Here is a 21,665-nt window from a genome sequence, read left to right as displayed (position 1 = left end):
TAATCTGATATCCAGTGCCACCTTACCATTGATGGAGATTGAGGAGTGGTAATCCTATCACTAACTACAAGACTGGAGAATACAGAGATCACTAACATTATTACATTATCAGTATTTGCTCTTAGTGTCTAAGACCATGGTCAATGTTCATCTGAAATCCACTTAATGGCCCAGTAGTACTCCATGATCACCAATAATTGCAAAGTTTCCGTTATGATGGTCAAGAGAAGGACCCATAAGCAGAAAACTTGTTGTATCTAGGATCCATACAGTTAATTTTCTCTAGGAAAAAATGGAGTCAGCCAATCAAGTGCCATATTACACTAAAGACAAGAAAAACCTGAAGCCCAACATCCAAGCACAAAATTAATAACTGCACAAGTTAAAATAAGCAAAGCTTTCGAGTATATAACTCTTTCTCAATGTAGAATACAAATAATGCAACTTTTCTCCTTTTTTGTTTATAAACACCAGCCGGTCAAAAAAAATTCAATCATATGATATAAAATTCAGTCACATGATATATAATTAACTTACACGATTAAAATGTTGTTTCCAAGTAAAAATATGAAATATATGAATATATATAAATAAACAGATAAATAAATAAATTAACAGCACAGAAGTCATCCAAAATTAGGCAAAATTTGGATTACTAGTTACATTTTGGGTAGTTTTACCACATCTTTGCTGTTTAATAGCACATACGTCATATAAAATCATAAATAGTCACGCTTCATTTTTAATACTGATTTTATACTAATTTATCAGCTCTGAAGTAGTTAATCCATCTATATTATACCATCTCAATTCTTGTTATTATATCCCCCCTTGAATATCCTGAAAAATTCTTTGTAGTATTCTAAATTTAAATTTATGTTCCTTACCATTACTTAGAATGTGTTTACTTAGTGCATTAGTGTCAATATTTCTGCAAATGTCAGAAAGATGTGCACCATTTTTTTTCTTTTAATTTCATATTAGTCTTTCCTATATAAAAAACATTTGTAGTGAGTGCAGTTGGCAAAATAGATGAATTTTCTGCATGGTATGCACCTGAATCTCTAAATGTAAACAGTATTAATTTCATTACAATAGATACAGTCGTAGCAAGGTTTTTCTTGTTCTTGGACTTGCATTTTACCTCTGAAGCCCTCCAACCGCTAGGAGAGTTTCTGTTGTAATTTGTGCCATATTACACTAAATCAGTTAAGAGATTGACATGGTGAGTAGCTACAAGGGCAGCGATGTAAGCAGACTGTGTTATAAATCATTGCTAATGTGACTAATTAAAGAAAGAGCAACTGAAACAACTTTATATTTTTGAGCCACATACAATATGGAAGAGTAGCAACATGTATACATTTTTAATTTATATAGCACAGCGGTTCACATGACACTTTAGTTTTCAGTGAAAAAAAGCATCAGGATATTCTGGAGTTGTATCAGGTAGGAGCCACAAACTTTAATGACAGATTCCTTCTGCTTTTCTTACCTGAACTGGCCTTCTACCTCCAGTGGAAGGAAAGCTTGCACTGCATGTTCAAATTTTTTTTCTCACCTTAATTGGTTTGGTGACATAGACCTGTTACAGAACCCAGATCCCCACCATCTCAACCATATATTGCACAATTAGTTGACTCCTTGAGAAAGATTAGATACTCTTGTAGCAAGCTGGGGTGGCATGTGCCACTAACACTAGGCTATATCTTTAGGTATGAAGATACACTAACGGGAATCGGAAAGGAGGTGCTATACAGATTAATAAACACTGTAAAAGTGAATATCAGGAAGGTGTGTAAATTGGGTTTCTATCAGGTAGTCAAACTTCTGCAAGTTCGAACCTCGTATGGTCAAGACCATAAGTTTGAATTTGCAGAAGTACGAGCGTTTCAACGGAAATCTCCATAAGGGGAGATTTCCATTTTGTTCAATGTGGTGCAATCTCGGAGTTGGTATATTTACGTAGCGTGGGGTGTGGGGGATGCAGGGGGACTTGCCCCCTGCTTACAACAGTTTATTTTGTTTTCTTTTCTTTTTTTTTTGTTTTTTAGTCATAGTCGAAGTTTTTTAACTTTGAACAGGATGGTTTGAACATTCCATGTTCAGAGTTATTAAACTTCGACTATGTGATATAGACCTGTGTAAATCTATATGTGTTGTTATAAAAATGTTGATTGTAGAAAGATACTGCATATTAGAATAATGGGAGGAAATTATGTTATCAAGAAAAGCAAGTCTTTTTGTATTCTCTTTTTTCTCTCCTCAGATAATTTGGAGTATCATAATTTCTACCTGTCTACAGCTCTCCTTCATAACAGGTATAGTATGAGTAAATTACTAAAATTCACTGTCTAAAGTAATTGAAATTAACTGATTCTGTGTCAGAGATGCATATCTCAAGTTACCTGATTTAACCATTTTTGAGTGGGATTTGAAACTATGCATTTATTTTACTTTTTCACATGTAGGTGGGATTAAATATCATGTGTCACTACCTGTATTAGTATTCGTACAAGCAATGTATTTTAAGGGTCAGTACAAAGTTAATACGGGATAGTTAGTGTAAGGAATGAATTAAGGTATTAGATAAGCAGGATTCCTGGCTTATCTCGCCCCCAAAATAGAATGGAATAAGTAGGCCATATTGTCAGCGTATGACATCATAATTTACATTTCTGTAAGTAAAGTAGCTAGGGCAGCAGTTATATGTGATGTTAAGCAACAAAATACAGTACAATGAGACATATGTACTACATGGAGAGCTGTGATTACACTCCAATAACAGTAAAAACATCCTGGTTTGGTACTACTGTAGCATGAGACCTGATCTTAACAACAATTAGAATGGTGCTTAACAATTTTAAAGCACCCACTATGCACTGTTAAGATTACTTCTGGCACTAAAAGCTGACAGTGTCAACCAGTAAACAGCAGCAGGATAATAAACAGTGTTGTTTCAATTCCATTTCTGCCTGCTGCCTGCTAATTACAACCATTATCAGAACATACGTAAACCACTTCCCCACTGACTTACCTGCTTTGATAGCCAGCACAACACTATGCATATTTTTTTGTTAATTTTACTTTTCTGTAAGTAGTAGAACATTGAGCAGATAAATGTCCACGCATTACAAAGAATTATAATCATATCTTTGACCATAACTTATGCCAAACCTCTTGAGCTTTGCATGTCTTCAATCTATAATAAACACATTGCAATTGGCGACCTGATCATAATCCTTTATGTTAAGCCTTGGTTTTGGTGGCTTGTCTATATGATCAGATCATTAGAATTACTACAGCTGTTAATAATATTAGGTGAGAACAAACACAGTAACATTTAGCATCAGCAGTGTTGAACAGCACAAGTTGACTATCGTTAACAGTTCTATACTCAACAGTACAAGCATTACTGTTGGAACAATTAGTGGCATAAGCAGTCTAAATACTGCCATTATTCATATTAATAGTACAGCACCTGCTGCCAGTACTAATTCTAGCTGTAGTAGTACATTTATTTATTGGTTAAAGTCTGAACACCCTTTCCAGCCATTTCCTGGGTTAAGAGGCAGTTACACCAGAATATAGATAAATATAGAATAAGAGTGCATACAAAGTAATATACAATGGGGCCTAAACTAATTACATAAACAATAACTGAGTACAGTGTATATGCATACACATACATGATATACATAAGACAGTAGAGTGCATATTGATGAATACCTGAGTACAGTGTATATGCATACACATACATGATATACATAAGACAGTAGAGTGCATATTGATGAACACCTGAGTACAGTGTATATGCATACACATACATGATATATACATAAGACAGTAGAGTGCATATTGATGAATACCTGAGTACAGTGTATATGGACACAAATACATGATCAGGGCTGCATAAGACAGTAGAGATTAATATATTATCAGTTGAATTACTTGAGAGAAAACAGTTCTTTCATGCATGTATTGCAACATGCAAACTGATCAGCTTAAGAAGATGACCATATACAAGAAGAGATTTACAACTCACACACTACAACTGAGATGCTTGTCCAAAACAATCACCCCATCTCCTTCCCCCACTTTTAGAGCTGAACTTAAAAATATTCCTCCACACCATATCAAACTGCAGTTGCAACAGACAGCAGGCCACAAAGACATCTTAACTTCCAGCCTTGCTCTATCTCAACAACAAACACCTCTTAACTGTGCCACTCCACCCTCCAGGCCCTGACTCTCATTAATCTGCAGCATTTTGTAAAAAGAAGAGAGACAATCTCTTTTCAAATGCTTCAGTAATTCATAGCTGTCAGACAGTTTAAGTCACTAGTTATTTTTTTCTTTAGCACTTCCTTCTGTAAATCTGCATAGTTCTAACACAACACTGGAAGCATATTTAAAACATGATGGATGACTTAATTTATATGTTTGTCATGTGCCCTTAGTAACCAAAGAACAATGAAGTACAAAATGCAGTGAAATAATCATGTAAAACAGACACTTCTCTTTTAATTGTTGTCATGTCTGTCAATTGTTACTCACAATTTCTTTACAGCTTACTTCCTCTTTGTTTGACTTTTTTCTTCTTTGTGTATTATTTCACTCAGGCAATACCTGCAAATGGCCATTTGGGATCACTGTATTACTCCAGGAAACAAATGTAAAATAAAATATAATAAAATAAAAATAGGTCTGTATATGGAGAAGATAAAGATATAATTAATGAAGCAATATGTCATCTTATATGATCAGCAGGGAGTGTATACATGCCCTTTACAAACTGATGCAAGGACTGATTGCAACAGTGTGTTTAGAGAATGAGACCATATAGAAAAGTAAAATACAACATTAAGTGGGGTATGAAATTAAAGGTGCCAAGAGTCATCATTGAGTTTGACAGTTACAAACAGATATTTTCCAGAGAAAAAAAAAATTTAAATCATTTATGAAACTCAGAAAATGTAGTATATTGCCTTAAATCACCTGGTAGGGAATTCCAGGCATATATTGAGTGCAATTTATCATTATAATGTGGTATTATGAAAGCATTATAATATATAATGCATAATGTTAGACCACTCAGCATTAATGTTACCACTGGTGTAACATTCAGTTCTAAGGAAAACTTCTGTGTCTGTCATGTAATGTAGAACTAATGATTTTTGTACCATGGCTTGCATGGTATATGGTATCATAAATCTCTTTCTCTTTTGCCTTCCTTACCATAGTGCTGTAGTTTAGTACCAAAAGTCAGTACTTAGTTTTAACTAATTTTTGCTTCTCTCCAAAATAACTAAGGACTCCACTAATAGACATTCTATGAAAAAAATGTAATATTTGCTTAATTGTATTAACTGGATCCTGGCTGAGGTCACATGACTTTCATTATTTTTTTTCAGGAATACCTATGGTGAAAATTCCAGTTCATTCCATTCAAACAGACTTGAAACAGAACATTGTCATCCAATGCTACTTCTCAGAGGTAGAAGGCCATGCCAACATATACTGGTACTATTACAACAAAGCAGGAAAACATGAAGTTGTCCATGTCTTTTTAAATGGTGAAGACAAAGACACTATTCAGAGCCCTAACTATCGAGGCCGAACTCAACTCATTCACCAAAAATCCAAGAAAGGTGATGCCTCTTTGCTGCTCTCTGGTGTAAGGATTACTGATGCAGGGCAGTATCGCTGTTTTGTAAAAGATGACAGTGGTCCAGCCTATGATGAAGCCACACTGCATGTTCACGGTAAGTCAGCAACAGAGGACACGCCTGACATTGAATTTGTCAGCAAATTCTTGCTCCTATATTTTTGTGTTTACTCCTATATTGAGCAGAGATTTACTATTTGACACTTTCCTACTCCATATCATCCCTCCCCTTTACCAGAGAGCCCATGTACCATTTTAAGATGGATTCTCAAGATGAGAGTGAGATGACATAAGTCACTCAATCCCATCCATATCTGGCTCCTTCATCAGTCAAGCTACTAATCAAACTTGGGTCATCTGGGTCGAAGTCAGGGCTTTATCACTGTCATCTGGGTCACAATCAAGGCTTTTATCCCTGTCATATGGGTCATAGGTAGGACTTTATCCTAGTCATCTGGGTCCCAGCTAGGGCTTTTTCCTTCTTTGTCATGGAGCCAAGTTGATTATCTCACTTTTTAATAATCATAATGACCAATCATACATCTTATTAGGGCAATACTGTATGCAGAAATAACCACAGTGCCTATCTTTCTGAATATGTACTGTGTTCACACACACCCACTGAAGCACAGAAACACACACCCACATACTCTCTCTCTGTCTCTCTGTCCCTTCCTCAGTCAATCTGTTTCTATCTGTCTGATTTTGTTTCAGTTCCTGTTTTGCATTTATTTCCCATTGCATGCTAAAGAATGCAAGTCATTACACACAAGCAGCAAGTCCATATTTAGCATATGGATTGCTGTTGTTGCCATAGCAACAAGTCCATATTTAGCATATGGCTGTTGTTGCCATACAATCTCTGAATCCTCTGCTGGCCAGGTTTGATAAAAAATTAGGTCAGTTCCTACAAACATGCTGTTTTGCTACAGCATGTTCTGTTCTGGGCATAGCAACATATTTTGGGAACCAGGAGAGAAAAAAAATTAGAAAGAAGCACCTGACTGACTATTGTGTAATATGGGAACAAGTGATCCTGTCATGTAACTGCTTCAATGTAGCTTTATTGTATTTAACAATTTAAAATAACATACCATAAAATGTATTCTAATACATTATTCTATCTACTGTTATAAATATATAATGTATTACTATATAATCCCATGTAGCTGTAAACAAAGGAATATCAAGTGATCACAATTACACGATAAATACCAAACTAAGTTACACAATCCATGCCTCTGTGGCACAAAGAGATAAAGCCCTTACTGCTACCCAAATGACCTAAGCTTGATTAATAGCTCAGAAAGCTGGAAGATCTGGGGAAGGGTGGGCAGGAGATGTGTGGTTTATGTTGGTGTGCTTCCTAGGAGAGAAGGAGGGAGATTAATACTCCTCCTCCTACTGTTATGATCTTGTGCTTGAGGGAAGTGGCACAGATTTTACCCCTGTGAACAGCCGTGTAGGTTTGTGGGTATACCTCTGAACCTCTAAGCACAGGAAATCTGGACAAAGCCATAAATTATGGAGGGACACAGGCCCAAATTTAAGGACAGATTTTAAATATTGCTGTTAGAAACTTAGGAAATTGCTAGAATATCAGTCTAAAGGATATGAAGTCTGAAACACAAATGTATGTCATTATTTAGTTATTCGGTCCTCAATGGTTTTCCAGAAATCTATATAATTTTATAATAATTTTATAAGAAACAGACCAAAAATATAAGCAAAAATCTGGACATTCTGTGAAAATCTGGATAGTTGAGGGGTATGGATGTGGGTGGGTCTGCCTTAGCTGGTACAGTAACTCTTACAAAGGTATATCAGGAAGTGGGTGCACGTCTGTATCAGTGGTATAGATGGTCTCTCTGTGGTGATGCAGAAGCTCATGTAATCACCAGGAGGTGGGATTAGGCCACATAACTAAAATGCCTTAATGGCTGCCAGGATGACACCTCCACAATCATCTCTCACCTTGAAGGCAATAAACAGGCTGAGAACAGTTCTCACCCAGTAAGGAATGATGGGCAACAGATCATGGGGAGCTTATGGTCAGCAGGCAGCAATGCACCAAAAAAAAAATGCAATTAAAAAAAAAAAGTAAGTTACAGTGAGAATGTATGACAGTTCATATAAAACATGAATCTGTCATAGCCAGTCTAGTGAACAAAAATCAAAACTACATCTTCAGTTAAGAAAAGATTATTGTTTAATGAATGCAGAGTCTATTACACATTTCCATGTAATGAGCACTTCCCCTATATCTATGTATATATATATTGTGTCTTTCAGCTTTTCCCGGTTAGGGGTTGCCACAGTGGAACTCTGGGCTGCTAATGATTGGCAGTAGATTTTTACGTGCCAAGTTGCCAGCCCTGATGCACAACCTTCAACGAAGGTACGCCCATTCACGCATGTCTCCACACAGAAGACACTCTAGCTGAGAATCGAACAGGACAACCTCTTACTGTGAGGTGACAATGCCACCGCAGCAATATATATATATATATATATATATATATATATATATATATATATATATATATATATAAGTATTTTTCTCTTACCTTACCAGTAAAGCAGTCATACTCATTGAGCAAATCATTAGTCATCAGTCCTATTGTAACCATTTTAAACTGTAAATGCACTTAAAATAAATACATCGGTTTGCTTATGCTGTCCACAAATTACATTTTTTGAAACAATGCTACATTGTTTACTTGGAAAACACACATGGGAGCCAGCTAGTTGTGCCTGAATGTGGAATATAGTAATAAAAATAATGCCAAACATTTTTATTCTCTTTAAATTGTGATAGTGTTCTTATATCTTGGCTTAGGCCATTAATTATTACAGCAGAAACAATAAACCAATCTAAACTTTAATAAATAATTTTGAAATTCAGTAGTAAGATATAACTGTTTTTGTAGTTCATTTGCTTATATAATCCATATCAAGAATATATTTTTCTTATTCCGTTATTCTGGCCCTTTAAAGAGTATGTGGACAGGTAGGGGTTAATACAGAATATGTTTTAATGCACATGCATATATGTTTAACTGTTTTATTATTCATTTACACAATAAAAATATATGAGATGTTGTCAATGAATTTCACAATATTGACTTTTCATTTGTTTTAAGCCATTGTAGGGAACTGGCCTTAATTCATTTATGCCATCCTGACTTGTAGGGCCTGTGTGTTTATCTACTAATGTGGGTGAAAAACATCTTCACAACAGTTTGCTTAACTTTTTAACAAGCACATATTTATGAATGCATTTGGTGTCCAGCTGTCACATTCTAATATATAGGTCTTTAAAATGGGACAAGCACTCTGTATTCAGTTAAAATTACAATAAAGCATGAAGGCATAATAATGTTGAAATAAAGTCTAATTAAAGCAACAATAGTTATCTCTTCTGGTTCCACATATTTATTTTTGCCCAGAATGTGCTTAAAAAAATCATATTGATTTACTTAACTGTTGTTCACTGCATCCCAGCATACCTCTCAACTTCTTACAGCAAGAAATCTGGACAAATCCGTAAAAAAAAATGGGGGGGACAAAGGCTCAAAAATAGGGACATTTTTTAAATATTACTCTTGCAAACTTAGAAAGTTGACAGAATAACAGACTTTGCATTAGCATTAATTTTCTGAAGGGTATGAAGTCTTAAACTCAAATGTCTGTCATTATTTTCTGACATCAACCCTCAATGATTTGCCAGAAAACCACCATTTTATAAGAAACAGACCAAAAATATGAGACACAAATCTAGACATTCTGTGAAAATCTGTATAGTTGAGAGGTATGCGATCCCAGTTATTTGCATTAGAATGCTTTTGCTTACTTCCAGCCTAATAGTGTCTGCTACTACAAACTCCAAAATTCCCTACTATTGACATTACATCACTGGCAATGATGTATATCAGGTACATGTGACTTTGTAGTCTGTGCCTTTATATTCTGTGGCAGTAAAGATGCTTTACACCTTGAGCAAGATGAACTCATTCAGAATTGTGCTTAGATCAGGAAGGTTTTAGCATTGGATCCATCAGATAAGAAACTTATACCACGGTGACACAGTAAAATATTTTACATCAGACATATTTATTTATTTTTGTTTTGTTTACCGGCTAATGTCCGACTGGGCATGAGGCCCATTTTCAGAGGAGTCCCGGGGAGAAAGGCTCCATACATACAGATAGACAGCATTAAACAATCAAATTGAACATGTATTAATCAACAATGTACAAAGAAAGTCAGTAAAGAAATTAGTTATATAACAATAATTAGCAAATAATTAACAAATTAACAAATTTAACAAAAAATGGCACAGTTAGTGATAAATACTGGCCGCATGAGTTAATAGTGAGAACAGTGTGATACCATAATTTCAAGATAAAGAAATGCAGTCTACATAACAGTTAAAGACAAAGCAGTATATGTGTCGACATTGCTAACTGAAACTGAGTGTAGAATCAAGACAGCCTTCAGCAGTTAATAGTTGTAGCTGTGAGAGTGAGCTAGTTTAGGGTAATGTAAGGCAGTAGTACGTAGCTTAACCAGGGGTATGGCAGGAGCAGAGCCGGTGTTTTGCTAGATGTTCCTTAAGGGGGTTTTTAAACTCATGAATGCTGGGGATTTTAGGCATAGGTTGAGGAAAAGTATTCCACAGTTGGCAATTTTATGGGAAAAAAGGGCGGTACCCTGTGTGCTGTGGGCTTGGGTAATCTTTAACAATAGTTTATTTGAGGATCTTAGAGCTCTAGGATTGCTGTTGGGTTGGACTAGATTGGTGAGTGCCGGGCAGTTGTTAGGTTTGTGAATTATATTGTGGGCTATGGAGAGTTGGTTAAATGTAAGAAGGTTAGGTAGTTCTAACCATTTAAGCTGGGAGAGTACAGAGCAGTGGTGGGGTCTGTAATGGTAGCCTGTGGCAAACTTGGCGATTTTGTAGTAGCATGACTCCAGATTATTTCGATCAGATTTATGAATGTTTTAAATACTAGGGAGCCGTAGAGGAGGGTGGAGAGTAGATGTGTGCGGGCAGTGGTTAGTCCGGCGTTGTCTGTCAGGTAACGTTTAATTCTGTAAAGGGTGCCAAGTTTGGAGTGGACTTTTCTGATGGTGAGGGTGAGGGAGATGTGGGTGTCAAACCTTAGGTTATCATCGATTGTGACACCTAGAAGTTTGGCTTAGCTGGTGGGATCTATTTTGGTTCCATTTGTGGAAAGGATAGAAAGTGGAGTCAGACATGTATTGGGTTTATTGTAGTTGAAGACAATTAACTTGGTTTTAATAAATAAAATAAAACTCGCTGGATACATACGGCACGTAACTCTTTAATAGAAAAAAGTAAGCGCTTTCGCAGAGTCCTCTCTGCTTCATCAGACATATTATAACAGTTAATACATCGTTTAAATAGTGATGCATCATGGTATCAACCAATCAATTCCATATTATTAAAGTTAATAAATAAATTAATAATGCTTATGGTATAAAATACACATATAAATATATAAAAAATAAAGAGCACATATAAAAAGCACAAATAAAAGCAGTATAAAGCATGAAATACATCTCTAAATTTTCTGACTGCAATGTTAAAAACTATAAAATATAAAATACTAAAATAAGGTGGAGCATCAGTGCTTTAAGGCTCTGTTTTTGAGGAATGGTTTCAAAGAAACCTTGGAGTTTAGACCGGGTGGTCTGTCAGCTTGGAACTTAATAATCCATTCTTATTCCAAAGCTTCAGTACTATTAATAATATTTCCACCTCTTTTATTTCTGTGAACAATATGAAGAACTAGGAACTTAAAAGTATAAGTATTATTCATTGGTACTTGCGTCATATTGATAGTAAAGCCCTAGTCTTTGTGGCCACGATGTGTATGTCTGTGATGTTTTGATATGAGTCTATCATTAGGAGGGGCTTGGCTGTAATAGGAATGAGGTCCACTGGGAAATGAATGCAGGAAGTATAAAGTCCTAAAGCACATACAGTGTTAAGCAGCCCTGCAAGTATCACATTTATTTCCCATGATGCTAGGAAGATCAGAAAACTGTGAGTTCCCTTACCAAACCAGGTGCTTGAATTTGTTTTCTAGTGGCCACACACTGCACCATAAAGGGGTACAGCACTACTGATGTACAACCCTAAGGATGAGATACTAAACAAAGATCCCTTCTGCTTGAGCTGGTGTTAACATAGTATTTATTGATAAAAAAATAGGGGTGCCTTATCGAATTAAAGCATGCCATAATAACATTTTACTTAAAAAAACAAAACAAAGAAACAAATGGAACTTGCTGTCAATATTTAAAAGAAAGTAATGTAGATCTACTATATGTGCTTGAGACATACATCTTTGCAGCCACCCACTTGTTTCAGCAAGTTCTCTAACTTTCACTAACCCCTCTCATAAAATTTTAATTATCAATACCAGAACCATTAACCTAAACCTAAAAACTGCTATTCAGTGCCTAACCCTAAAGTCCCCCATCCCTCCTTAAACCTAAAATCCCCTTCTTCTCCCTAACCCTAAAGTCCCAATCCCCCTACCATTTCAGAGTGCTCTCTAAAACTAAACCCCCTTCCCCTCCTGTTTATGATCACCATCTAAACCTAAAATTCCCATCCCTTTCTCTGGCCATGAAGTCCCTATCACTCCCTAAACCTAAAATCCCCTTTCCCAGTCCTTAAGCCTAAACCTAAACCTAAACCTAAAATTCCCTCCCCGTCCTTTCCACAATCACTCCCTATAACTAAAATCATAATTCTCCTCTCTAGCCCTAAAGTCCCCACTCCGCTCACCACCCTCTCCCTAAATCTAAACCTAAAAGTACCCTCTCAGCACGATTTCTCCACTTACCTGCTGCTAGAACACAAGCAGATAATGTAACAGCTGTGTTACTGTATTTGCATTTAGCTGCACAGATGGGGGTTACAGCCATTCAGTTCCCAAGCTGCTAGTTGCTGGAATTTGAATAGCTGTAAAACACCTAAATAATGCCAAGTAAATTAATATTAAAGAATATTTAAAAATCATCCCGCTTCCTACTGTTTTCCCGACTTTCTACTTAATTTCTTCATTCTCAGTTTTTCTCCCATTTCTTATTATATAAAATATTATGAATGTAAATAATATGTATTCCTTGATCTCTCTAAAATTTCTGATCTAGTCTGTCACCAAAAACTCTTCTATCAACTGTCTTCCCTCAGGCTATCATAGCTCATACTACTGTGGTTCAAAAACTACTTAACTGATAGATACCAGTGTGTTAAATAGCTTTCCACTTATTTCTCCCTTCATTCATTCCTTCCTGTCAATACTGGTGTGCCACAGGCTTCCATTCTCAGCCCCTGGAGAGGGTCACAAGGGTGGCAGTATTTTCGACAGAAGCAGATACAAACAGGGGGAGACCATACTGAAATTAAGCAAGGAGGATACTTTTCCTGTAACAGCCCTTGCTGGATGTGAGAAGAACTGAGATAACTTGTTGGCCCAGAAGAGCAGACTGGTGGTCTCTGCTCTCATCTTTTCCATCCACTCATGGAAGTTTACTGAGTGGTGTGCCAGATCCTCACATATCTAAGTAGAGGCTGGTTTCAATGGAATTGTTATCACAGTTAAGGATATGAAAGCATCATAGGGATTTGGATAATCTTGTATGGGTGCTGAATAACATGGACTTTGCTTTTTGTCATTAAACAATAGTTTGTTGAAATTTAGTAGTGTACTGAGGACATTTTACTGTGTGAGACTTTTCTGTGGTAAATGTTTGTTTCATGAATGGCCACTTTCGCACTATCACTATCACTAGTTACTGCTGCTGGGGGATGCAGGGTGGACTTGTAACCTATCTTAGTAGGAGTATGATTGCAAGAGACCATGCTGCCCTTAGGACTTTCTGATGTGACCTCTGACAGTTATGTGCCTACTTCCCATTTCAAATCACCTCCTATGGTAGACCATGGCTGACAGACAGGAAATATTTCCTAAATGATTAGGCAGATTGTAGAACATGGAATGTTGTTTATTTAGCCATGTGCCAAATGTGTACCTCATTTTAAGTGGGTAAAACAAATTGTATGTTGAAATGTGCATATGTGTTATCCTCTTTAAGGCTCTTTAATTAGAACCTTTGATATTTGTAGCTTCTGCTAATGACTAAATTAATCCTTTGTGGATTAACATGCTACCCTGTCAGCATATCATACATAAATAAATAACGTTAAAATGCATGGACTGATGGAGTTGATGCATTTGATAAACAGGTCAATACAAAATGTGAATGTCCAGTAAATGGATATAATAAAACTGAAAGCAAAATCTAGTGTTTCTAATTGTATAATGTATATTAGCAGAAACAGGATTTAATTAATTGCTTGTTCTGCTTTCTTCAATGTAGTTCTGTGCCAGTTAAATCATTTATTTATGCTATAATGGTAACAATTTATGATAAATCATCATTTCTGTTGCTCAAGCATTTCAGTTCTTATGCCCTAAAATTATTTTACTGAACAAGATACCATACTGGAAGGCTTTCAAAACTATGGCAACCTATGAGAACCTCAGTAAGATCTGTATAGAAAATGCAGGCCTGCAGAAACCCTACAGAGAAAAGAAGAATGCCTCCAGAAGAATCTGACCTTCTTTTTTGCAATCTTGTTATGGGGGTGGTGGTGTTTATACTTGAAAGTTTTATAAGTGAGTGTTGAGATTGCTAACTTAAACAGAATCTGTTATCTAAACAGCTCCCTACAGTGATGGTTTGCTGCAAATCACACAGAATGGTACCAGTGATTTGGCTGCATGCACATTTTCAGGAGGCTACCCACAAGATGAAATCAACTGGGAATACTCAGATGGGAGGCATATGAATCAGACACACCTTACAAGTCACTCACAAACCACAGAAGGACTGATGGTTCTCCAGAGTTTTTTATCACTACATCTGAAAGCTGATGAGGAAGTCTGCTGTTTTGTGGGAGAGAAGCACCGTCATCTCAGCAAGAAAGTATGCAAATGTTTACCAGGTATGTGAAGACATATTTGTTCATTTATAATTTCATTGCTTTTCCTTGTTTTGTGCCCTAAGTGGAAGAATGTGAATGGTATATGATCTCATACAATTAGAACCAAAGCCTAAGTCAAATGACAATTTGGTCTCACTCAGTTATGAACCATATACATGTTAAGTCAGGAGACAATGTGGCCTTATACAGGTGAAGAAGGAGATCATGTGCCCTCACTCTGGATCCAGTAAAAGTTTGAATTAGGAGATCATGTGCCCTCACACAGAATCCAGATTAAGTCTGAGTCAGGAGAGCATGTGGCCTCACACAAATAAGACCTAGTAAAGTCTGAGCCAGGAGATCATATGTGGCTTTATACAGTTAGGACTCAGTAAAAAACTGAGTAAGAAGATCATATGACGTTATACAAGGCAAAGAGAAAGATTAAGTCAAGAGGGCATATTGCATCACAGAGTTATGAGCAAGTAAAAGGCTGAGTTATGACGGCACATGTCATCACACAGGGTTCTTTTTCTACTGGTAATTACACCTTACACTGTTACAGATAGGCTGGGCTTCTGTGCCATTAGTAATGTCTTACACAAACATTGACTGAGAGGGCGTGTATTGTAGTACCTCACAATGATATAGGTGGAGACAGTTCTTATGACATCACAGTTCTTCATTACATCAGCAGCAGAGTTGAAAAGGTCATACGTGCTGCTAGAAGTGTTTATAGATTCATAGGTCTAAACTAGCTTAATGACCACCATGGACTTTACAAACCTAGCTATGCAAGCCAACCCATTTTGGTCCCTGAGTTCCTTGGACGCTTATATGACGGGATATGTTATTAAAGAGATAGCTCATGGTTAAGTGTAGGGGGTGTATGTTAGTTTGTCAATCAGATACACAGAAGCCAGACCGGGGGGGGGGGGTCTCACTCAGGTGTAGGCTGGAGGGCTTTTGTCTCATTGGCAGTGCATCACACCAGTAAAGGCTGACAATATTTACCTAACTTCATAGTACCTAAATTTGGTAAAGACTGAGGAGGTTGCTATGACAATTATAGTATCTCACTTTTTTTTCAGGCCAGTAGAATTCTTATATCAGAGTACAATAATAATAATACAAGCTGACATGGTTCCTATGGCATCTCAGTGCTTTACACAGATACAGGCTGACAGAGTTCCTGTGACATCACACTACTTCACAGGCTGAAAGGGCTGCTATGATACTATAGTGCTATGCTAAATAGGCTGAGAGGGCTCCTATGACATCATAGTTGCTTAGACTAGTACTACAGGCTGACAGTGTTTCTAGATTATCAGCAGTGTAGGCTGATGACTGTGAGCAATAGTCTTCATTATTTTAGTTCCACTTTAACAAGAATTGCTGACTCTTTGAAATAAAAAATGCAATTATTTTAATTTATATCTGGCTGAATGTTTATTGTAATCATGTAGATATTTCCACAGCAAATCTTAGTATTAAAATTTAGGAGCATGTACATACTTTGTTCCCCAATATCTTAAAGGAGTATGTGCATGCTATTAGAATTAAAAATGCAAATAATGGTTTTTAGATACTTTCTTGAATGTTCCACCTACAAGAAATGTATATTTTTCATTGTTAAAAAAAAAAAAAAGACTTGGAAGTCATGAAAAGGGGAACCTTGAAAATCTCCCGGATAAATAGGAATGCCATTACTGAATGCATAGAGGGAACTAGGCCTGAATGAGGTATTACGTTTCAAAGGACAGTTCTTTAAAATACACTGATTTTATTTCTTTAAGGAGGCCCCTTAATTCAAGATTCCTTTGTATGTTTTCTGAGTTTCATGTGTAGTACACATATTTTAGCTGTGTTTGCACTAATATATTTTACAAAAAAAATTCATTGTGTAACAATATTGCATACATAAATTTAATTGGTTTAAGAATATTCATTAGACTTACTAAAAAGGCTTAAAAAGTATACTAGGAATGCATATTAATATCGTTTCATGTCATTATCTAAACATCTTCTTCTGGCTTTTCCCGGTTAGGGGTTGCCACAGCAGATCACCTGTCCACTCATGATTGGCAGTGGAGTTTTACAGTATCAAATTGCCCAGCCTTCCACAGAAAACACACACACACATGCATGCACTCACACCTAGGGCCAATTTAGAGTGTCCAATCCACCTGCAGCATGTCTTTGGGATGTGGGAGGAAACTGGAGCACCCGGAGGAAACCCATGCGACCACAGGGAGAACATGCAGACTCCGCACAGAAAGCACCCCAACCAAGGATTGAACCAGAGAACCTTTTGCTGTGAGGTGACAATGCTAACCACTGCACCACCTTGGCTGCCCTATGTTATTATCTGAACATCAGTTTCTCTAAATCTGCATGGGAGAGAAAACCTAACATTTTAAGTGTGAATTTGAAATCTGCTTTTCTGTGGGTCCAAAGCCAATGGCATCCTATGCAAGGGGCTTCAGTATTTGTACTACATTATTAAATCATCTCTTAAATTGTTCCACCTTGGAGAAAGGGGAATTTTCCTTGTAGCATCAACTTTCAAAGGACTGAAGTTTCACACTCATTGACAATAGATAAACTAATGTATCCTACCTCTCTAACATATCTTGTGCAAAATATTAAAAAAAAGAAAAATGCAGTATGTGATTAATCTGGCATAACTAAGAAGGGACTTCACTGAGCTTTTCATAGCTAGTGGTTCTGTTTCATAATCCCAAGTAACTCTGTGAAGAAGATGGTGGAAAAAGACAAGCTGCACATCCCTTCAGTCAATGCTTCACATTACTTTCTATTATTCAGAAACAGTACTATGAAAAACTGGTGTATGTAACGGATCTATATCATTTCAGTGAAAAATCATTTCATCGAAGCTTAATTCATTGACACATATTCACTGAAAGCTCACTTCACTGTAAACCCAATTCACTGAAACTCATTTAGTTGAAAGGTATATATGGCCTATTCCCCACTGTTGTGCGGTCCTGGAGTTAGTATATAAAGTAAGGAGGTGTGGGAGGCACAGCCCCCCACATTCAGGGGGTATGGGGGGCAAAGCCCCCACATAAATTGGTTATATGTTGTCTTCTGGAAGAATTCTTTCATTACACTTGTAAGTATCCATCTATATGCTTTCAAATATTTACAATATGTGGGGGCTGTGCCCCCCACCCCCCTTACTTTATATACTAACTCCAGGATTGCACAACAGTGGGGAATAGGCCATATATACCTTTCAACAAAATGAGTTTCAGTGAAATGGGTTTTCAGTGAAGTGAGCTTTCAGTGAATATGTGTCAATGAATTAAGCTTCGATGAAATGAGTTTTCAATAAAATGATATAGACCCGCATGTAACATATCAAGTGTGAAATAGAACCTGTAAAGCATAAAGTGGCTTACCTTTTATCAGTTTTCCACTATGGTTATTTATTGATATATTTTAAATATGCCATTTATGTATTTAGTTATTTATTATTTATTTATTTTCCCTTTATTGACCAGGCTACCCCCACTAGGTTAGTGGCCTCTTTTCAGGGGAGAGCCAAGGTAGAATTTAGGAAAAGTGTGGGCAGGGCATCACGGAACACCCCCTACTCTTTTTGATAAGTGCTGTGGGATCCTTTACATCCAGATGAACTACCACAGACTCAAGCAATGGGACTTTTGTATAATTTATCATCCAAAATACTATTGCAGAAAATGATTGCACTGAGATGCAAAACTAAAGAAATTTATTTTATCCTTCTCCACCAACCTCTGACATCTTGCATTGTCTGCCCTATATAGTCAGTTAGCTATTTTTCTTATTGGTGTACAACTGGTTTTGCAGAGAAGTAATGTTTTATCTTGTTGTTACCTTCCTCTTGGGGGATGACACAGAGACATGTCAACTTAAACAGTGGTTGCCATGCAAGGCAGAGAAATGGGGTGGGGTTTAAGACAGTGTCACCATACTGTGGCCATAAAGCTTTATGTCCTACCTAACCCCCCTTGAAACAAGTGAAGATATTGAGCAGTCAGTGCAGGGAGCATATAAACACAAAAACACACACACTCTGTTTCTGCAGAAACTTGTATTTCCATGCAGATATTCATTTGTCATTAGTGTTTGCAGGCATCCATAATGGTCATTATGGCAGCAAAGAATCATTCTCTCCTACTTCTGGGAAAATACAGGCCACCAAATGTTGTTTTCTCCTCCCCTCCTTGGATGGTTCTGTGCAACTTATACTGTTAATCACATCTGGGTCACTGGCAATGTAGGAAAATGCCTTGCCCAATGCTAGTCAGCAGGCTACTAAAAGCCTATCTTCCCAACACAGCTGTCATTGCTTATTTTTAATATGGCTTACTATCATTTTACTATCATTTTACTGAAGTGCACTGTGTGGTCTGAAACTCAAAACATTGAAAATGTCAGACTCCGATATTGCCAACGTACAAGTCTCGTTCCTATCGCGACCCATGTTAACGCTTGTTCCTAGGTCGAATTCAGTATATATTTTGGCTACAATGGAATTTGGCAATATGACTTTTCATGAACGTGAGTCAATGATATGATCATTCGACCAAGTGCACTTCAGTAAATGATAGTAAATCTGTTAATATATATTTTAATAGATTTTTCTAGCAATAACAACAAGTACACATTTTATATTGTGTCATATAAGTAATAACAGATAAAAGCATGAAATAACTATTCTTGTCCATCTTTTATACACTTACTGTAATAAAATCTACCTTTCAAAAACTGTTTCAAAGAAGAAAAACTACATACATATTTGCATAAGACCAAGACTACAATACTTTCCTTAATATCTGTTAGTTTTTTATTTTACATTTCCCATCTCCCTTCAAATATCTGACTGACATTATTCAAATTCCAATAAAATTGCCTCACTAAGTTCCAGCTTTTTGGCTTTCTTTCGGTCATGTTAGTTTTATTATAGTGCTTGACTTATTTTATCAGTTTTAGGTAATCTATACGTGCACTTCCAAGTCTGGTTGTATATCACATTCTTCATTTCCTCACTATTACCATTTTGATGACAAATGCTAACATTAGTCTTGTTTTGCTTTTCCCTTTCCTGTCCTGGTATATCCCTTTCTATATCAAGCCTTTAGGCTTCCTAAATCCATGTTATGGGCTTATGAAAGATTTCTCCTCAGCCTTTCTTCACTCGTTTTCATCTCTGCTAAGCTCTGCTGCATCCCCAGAACATATATATCATTTTGGCTCATTCACTTCACATCTCAAACACTTTATACTTTCATCTCCCCTTTCACTCATTATTTTGTTTTGTATATTATACCGTAAATATAGTATTTTCATCTGTTGCTCCCATATATGTAGGGCCATTGCCTGAGGATATAGGCATTTTCCCAAACCTGGGTCCATTCGATGTGAGTTACTCCCTCCTGTATATTTTCCTTAACCACTCATATCCTCTCAAGACTGGTTCTTCTTTTTTTACTTCCATGTTACCTGATGTTTTTATATATTAAACTTCCTCTTCCTGTTTTCATACTGCCCTGTTTTTTACAGTGGAACTCACTGCTATTCCCCTCTGGGTTAATATTCGTACAACCTATATAAATGCATATTAAACATTCCAAAGTGTACATGTCTAACCTGAAACTGATTTTGTAACTTACAGTATATAAGCCATTTTTCTGTCTAGTCCTGTTTTTATTATAACTATCCAGCTTGGCAAATTGCCTCTAGCTTCTTAAACCTACTTCTTCCTACTGTGTTCATGGATTTCATTTTTGATTTCTAGCTGGTCCCAAATTATTTTAAGTATGAGTGATTCCCATGTTACATCAACTAGATAATTTAAGTTCTGCCTTCCATTTCCACCTTAATGATCACACAATGGGTTTTCTATGTAGGAGCACCTTCTCTTCCCCAAATATTTCAGCCACCATGGTTTCTTCATGTAATTTAACCCATTGCACCAAACTGAATGTTACAGTCTGAGATTGGATGTGTATCAGTCCCACTCCCCCTTCTGTTATCAATATCATTGTATCATCTATATTACTGGGTAATCATATCTCATTAATGTGTGATTTGTTACTGTGGCAAGGCAAGCCACTCAGTGGTGTAAATCTTGGCTGTAGATCATTGTCACTGAAGTGATGCCCCGACCCCATGTGCAAAAATGGGAGAAGGTGTTGTGGGTGGATGGATGGATGGCTGGATGGATGGATGGATGTGACTTATTGCATATATTATGCAGGGAAGAATCATAGTCTAAATAATATTATCTTACTTACTGCAGTATTCCTTCTGTTGCTGCCTTTCTTTTTTGAATAATATTATCTTACATACTACAGTATACCTTCTGTTGCCACTTTTTTTTAATAATATTGTCTTACTTACTACAGTATACCTTCTGTTGCGAGCTTTCTTTTTTGAATAATATCTTACTTACTGCAGTATACCTTCTATTGCCACCTTTCATTTTTGAATAATATTTATCTTACTTACTGCAGTATACATTTTATTGCCACCTTTCTTTCCTGAATAATATTATCTTACTTACTGCAGTATACCTTCTGTTGCCATCTTTCTTTTTTGAATAATATTTATCTTACTTATTGCAGTATACCTTCTATTGCCACCTTTCATTTTTGAATAATATTTATCTTACTTACTGCAGTATACATTCTGTTGTCAATGTTCTTTTTTGAATAATATTTATCTTACTTACTGCAGTAAACCTTCTGTTGCAAGCTTTCTTTTTTGAATATTATCTTACTGCAGTATACCTTCTGTTGCCAGCTTTCATTTTTTAATAATATTTATTTTACTTACTGCGGTATACCTTATATTGCCACCTTTCTTTTTTGAATAATATTTATCTTACTTACTGCAGCATACCTTCTGTTGCCACCTTTCATTCCTGAATAATATTGTCTTACTTACTGCAGTATACCT

General features: G+C 36.4%; 1 protein-coding gene across 1 annotated transcript in view; it reads left to right on the top strand.

The window, feature by feature from the left end:
• Positions 1-21,665, top strand: part of LOC122815437 (programmed cell death 1 ligand 1-like) — a 183,939-nt gene that overhangs the window by 68,458 nt on the left and 93,816 nt on the right. The window contains exons 3-5 of the mRNA XM_044087925.1: positions 2,270-2,321; positions 5,415-5,765; positions 14,436-14,717. Of these exons, the coding sequence (XP_043943860.1) occupies positions 2,270-2,321; positions 5,415-5,765; positions 14,436-14,717 (685 nt within the window). The remainder of the gene's footprint in view (positions 1-2,269; positions 2,322-5,414; positions 5,766-14,435; positions 14,718-21,665) is intronic.

This window comes from Protopterus annectens, chromosome 11.part0 (genome assembly GCF_019279795.1).
Source record: "Protopterus annectens isolate FY-2018-M chromosome 11.part0, PAN1.0, whole genome shotgun sequence".
Taxonomy (NCBI): domain Eukaryota; kingdom Metazoa; phylum Chordata; order Ceratodontiformes; family Protopteridae; genus Protopterus; species Protopterus annectens.
This window is presented reverse-complemented; position numbering and strand designations above follow the sequence as displayed.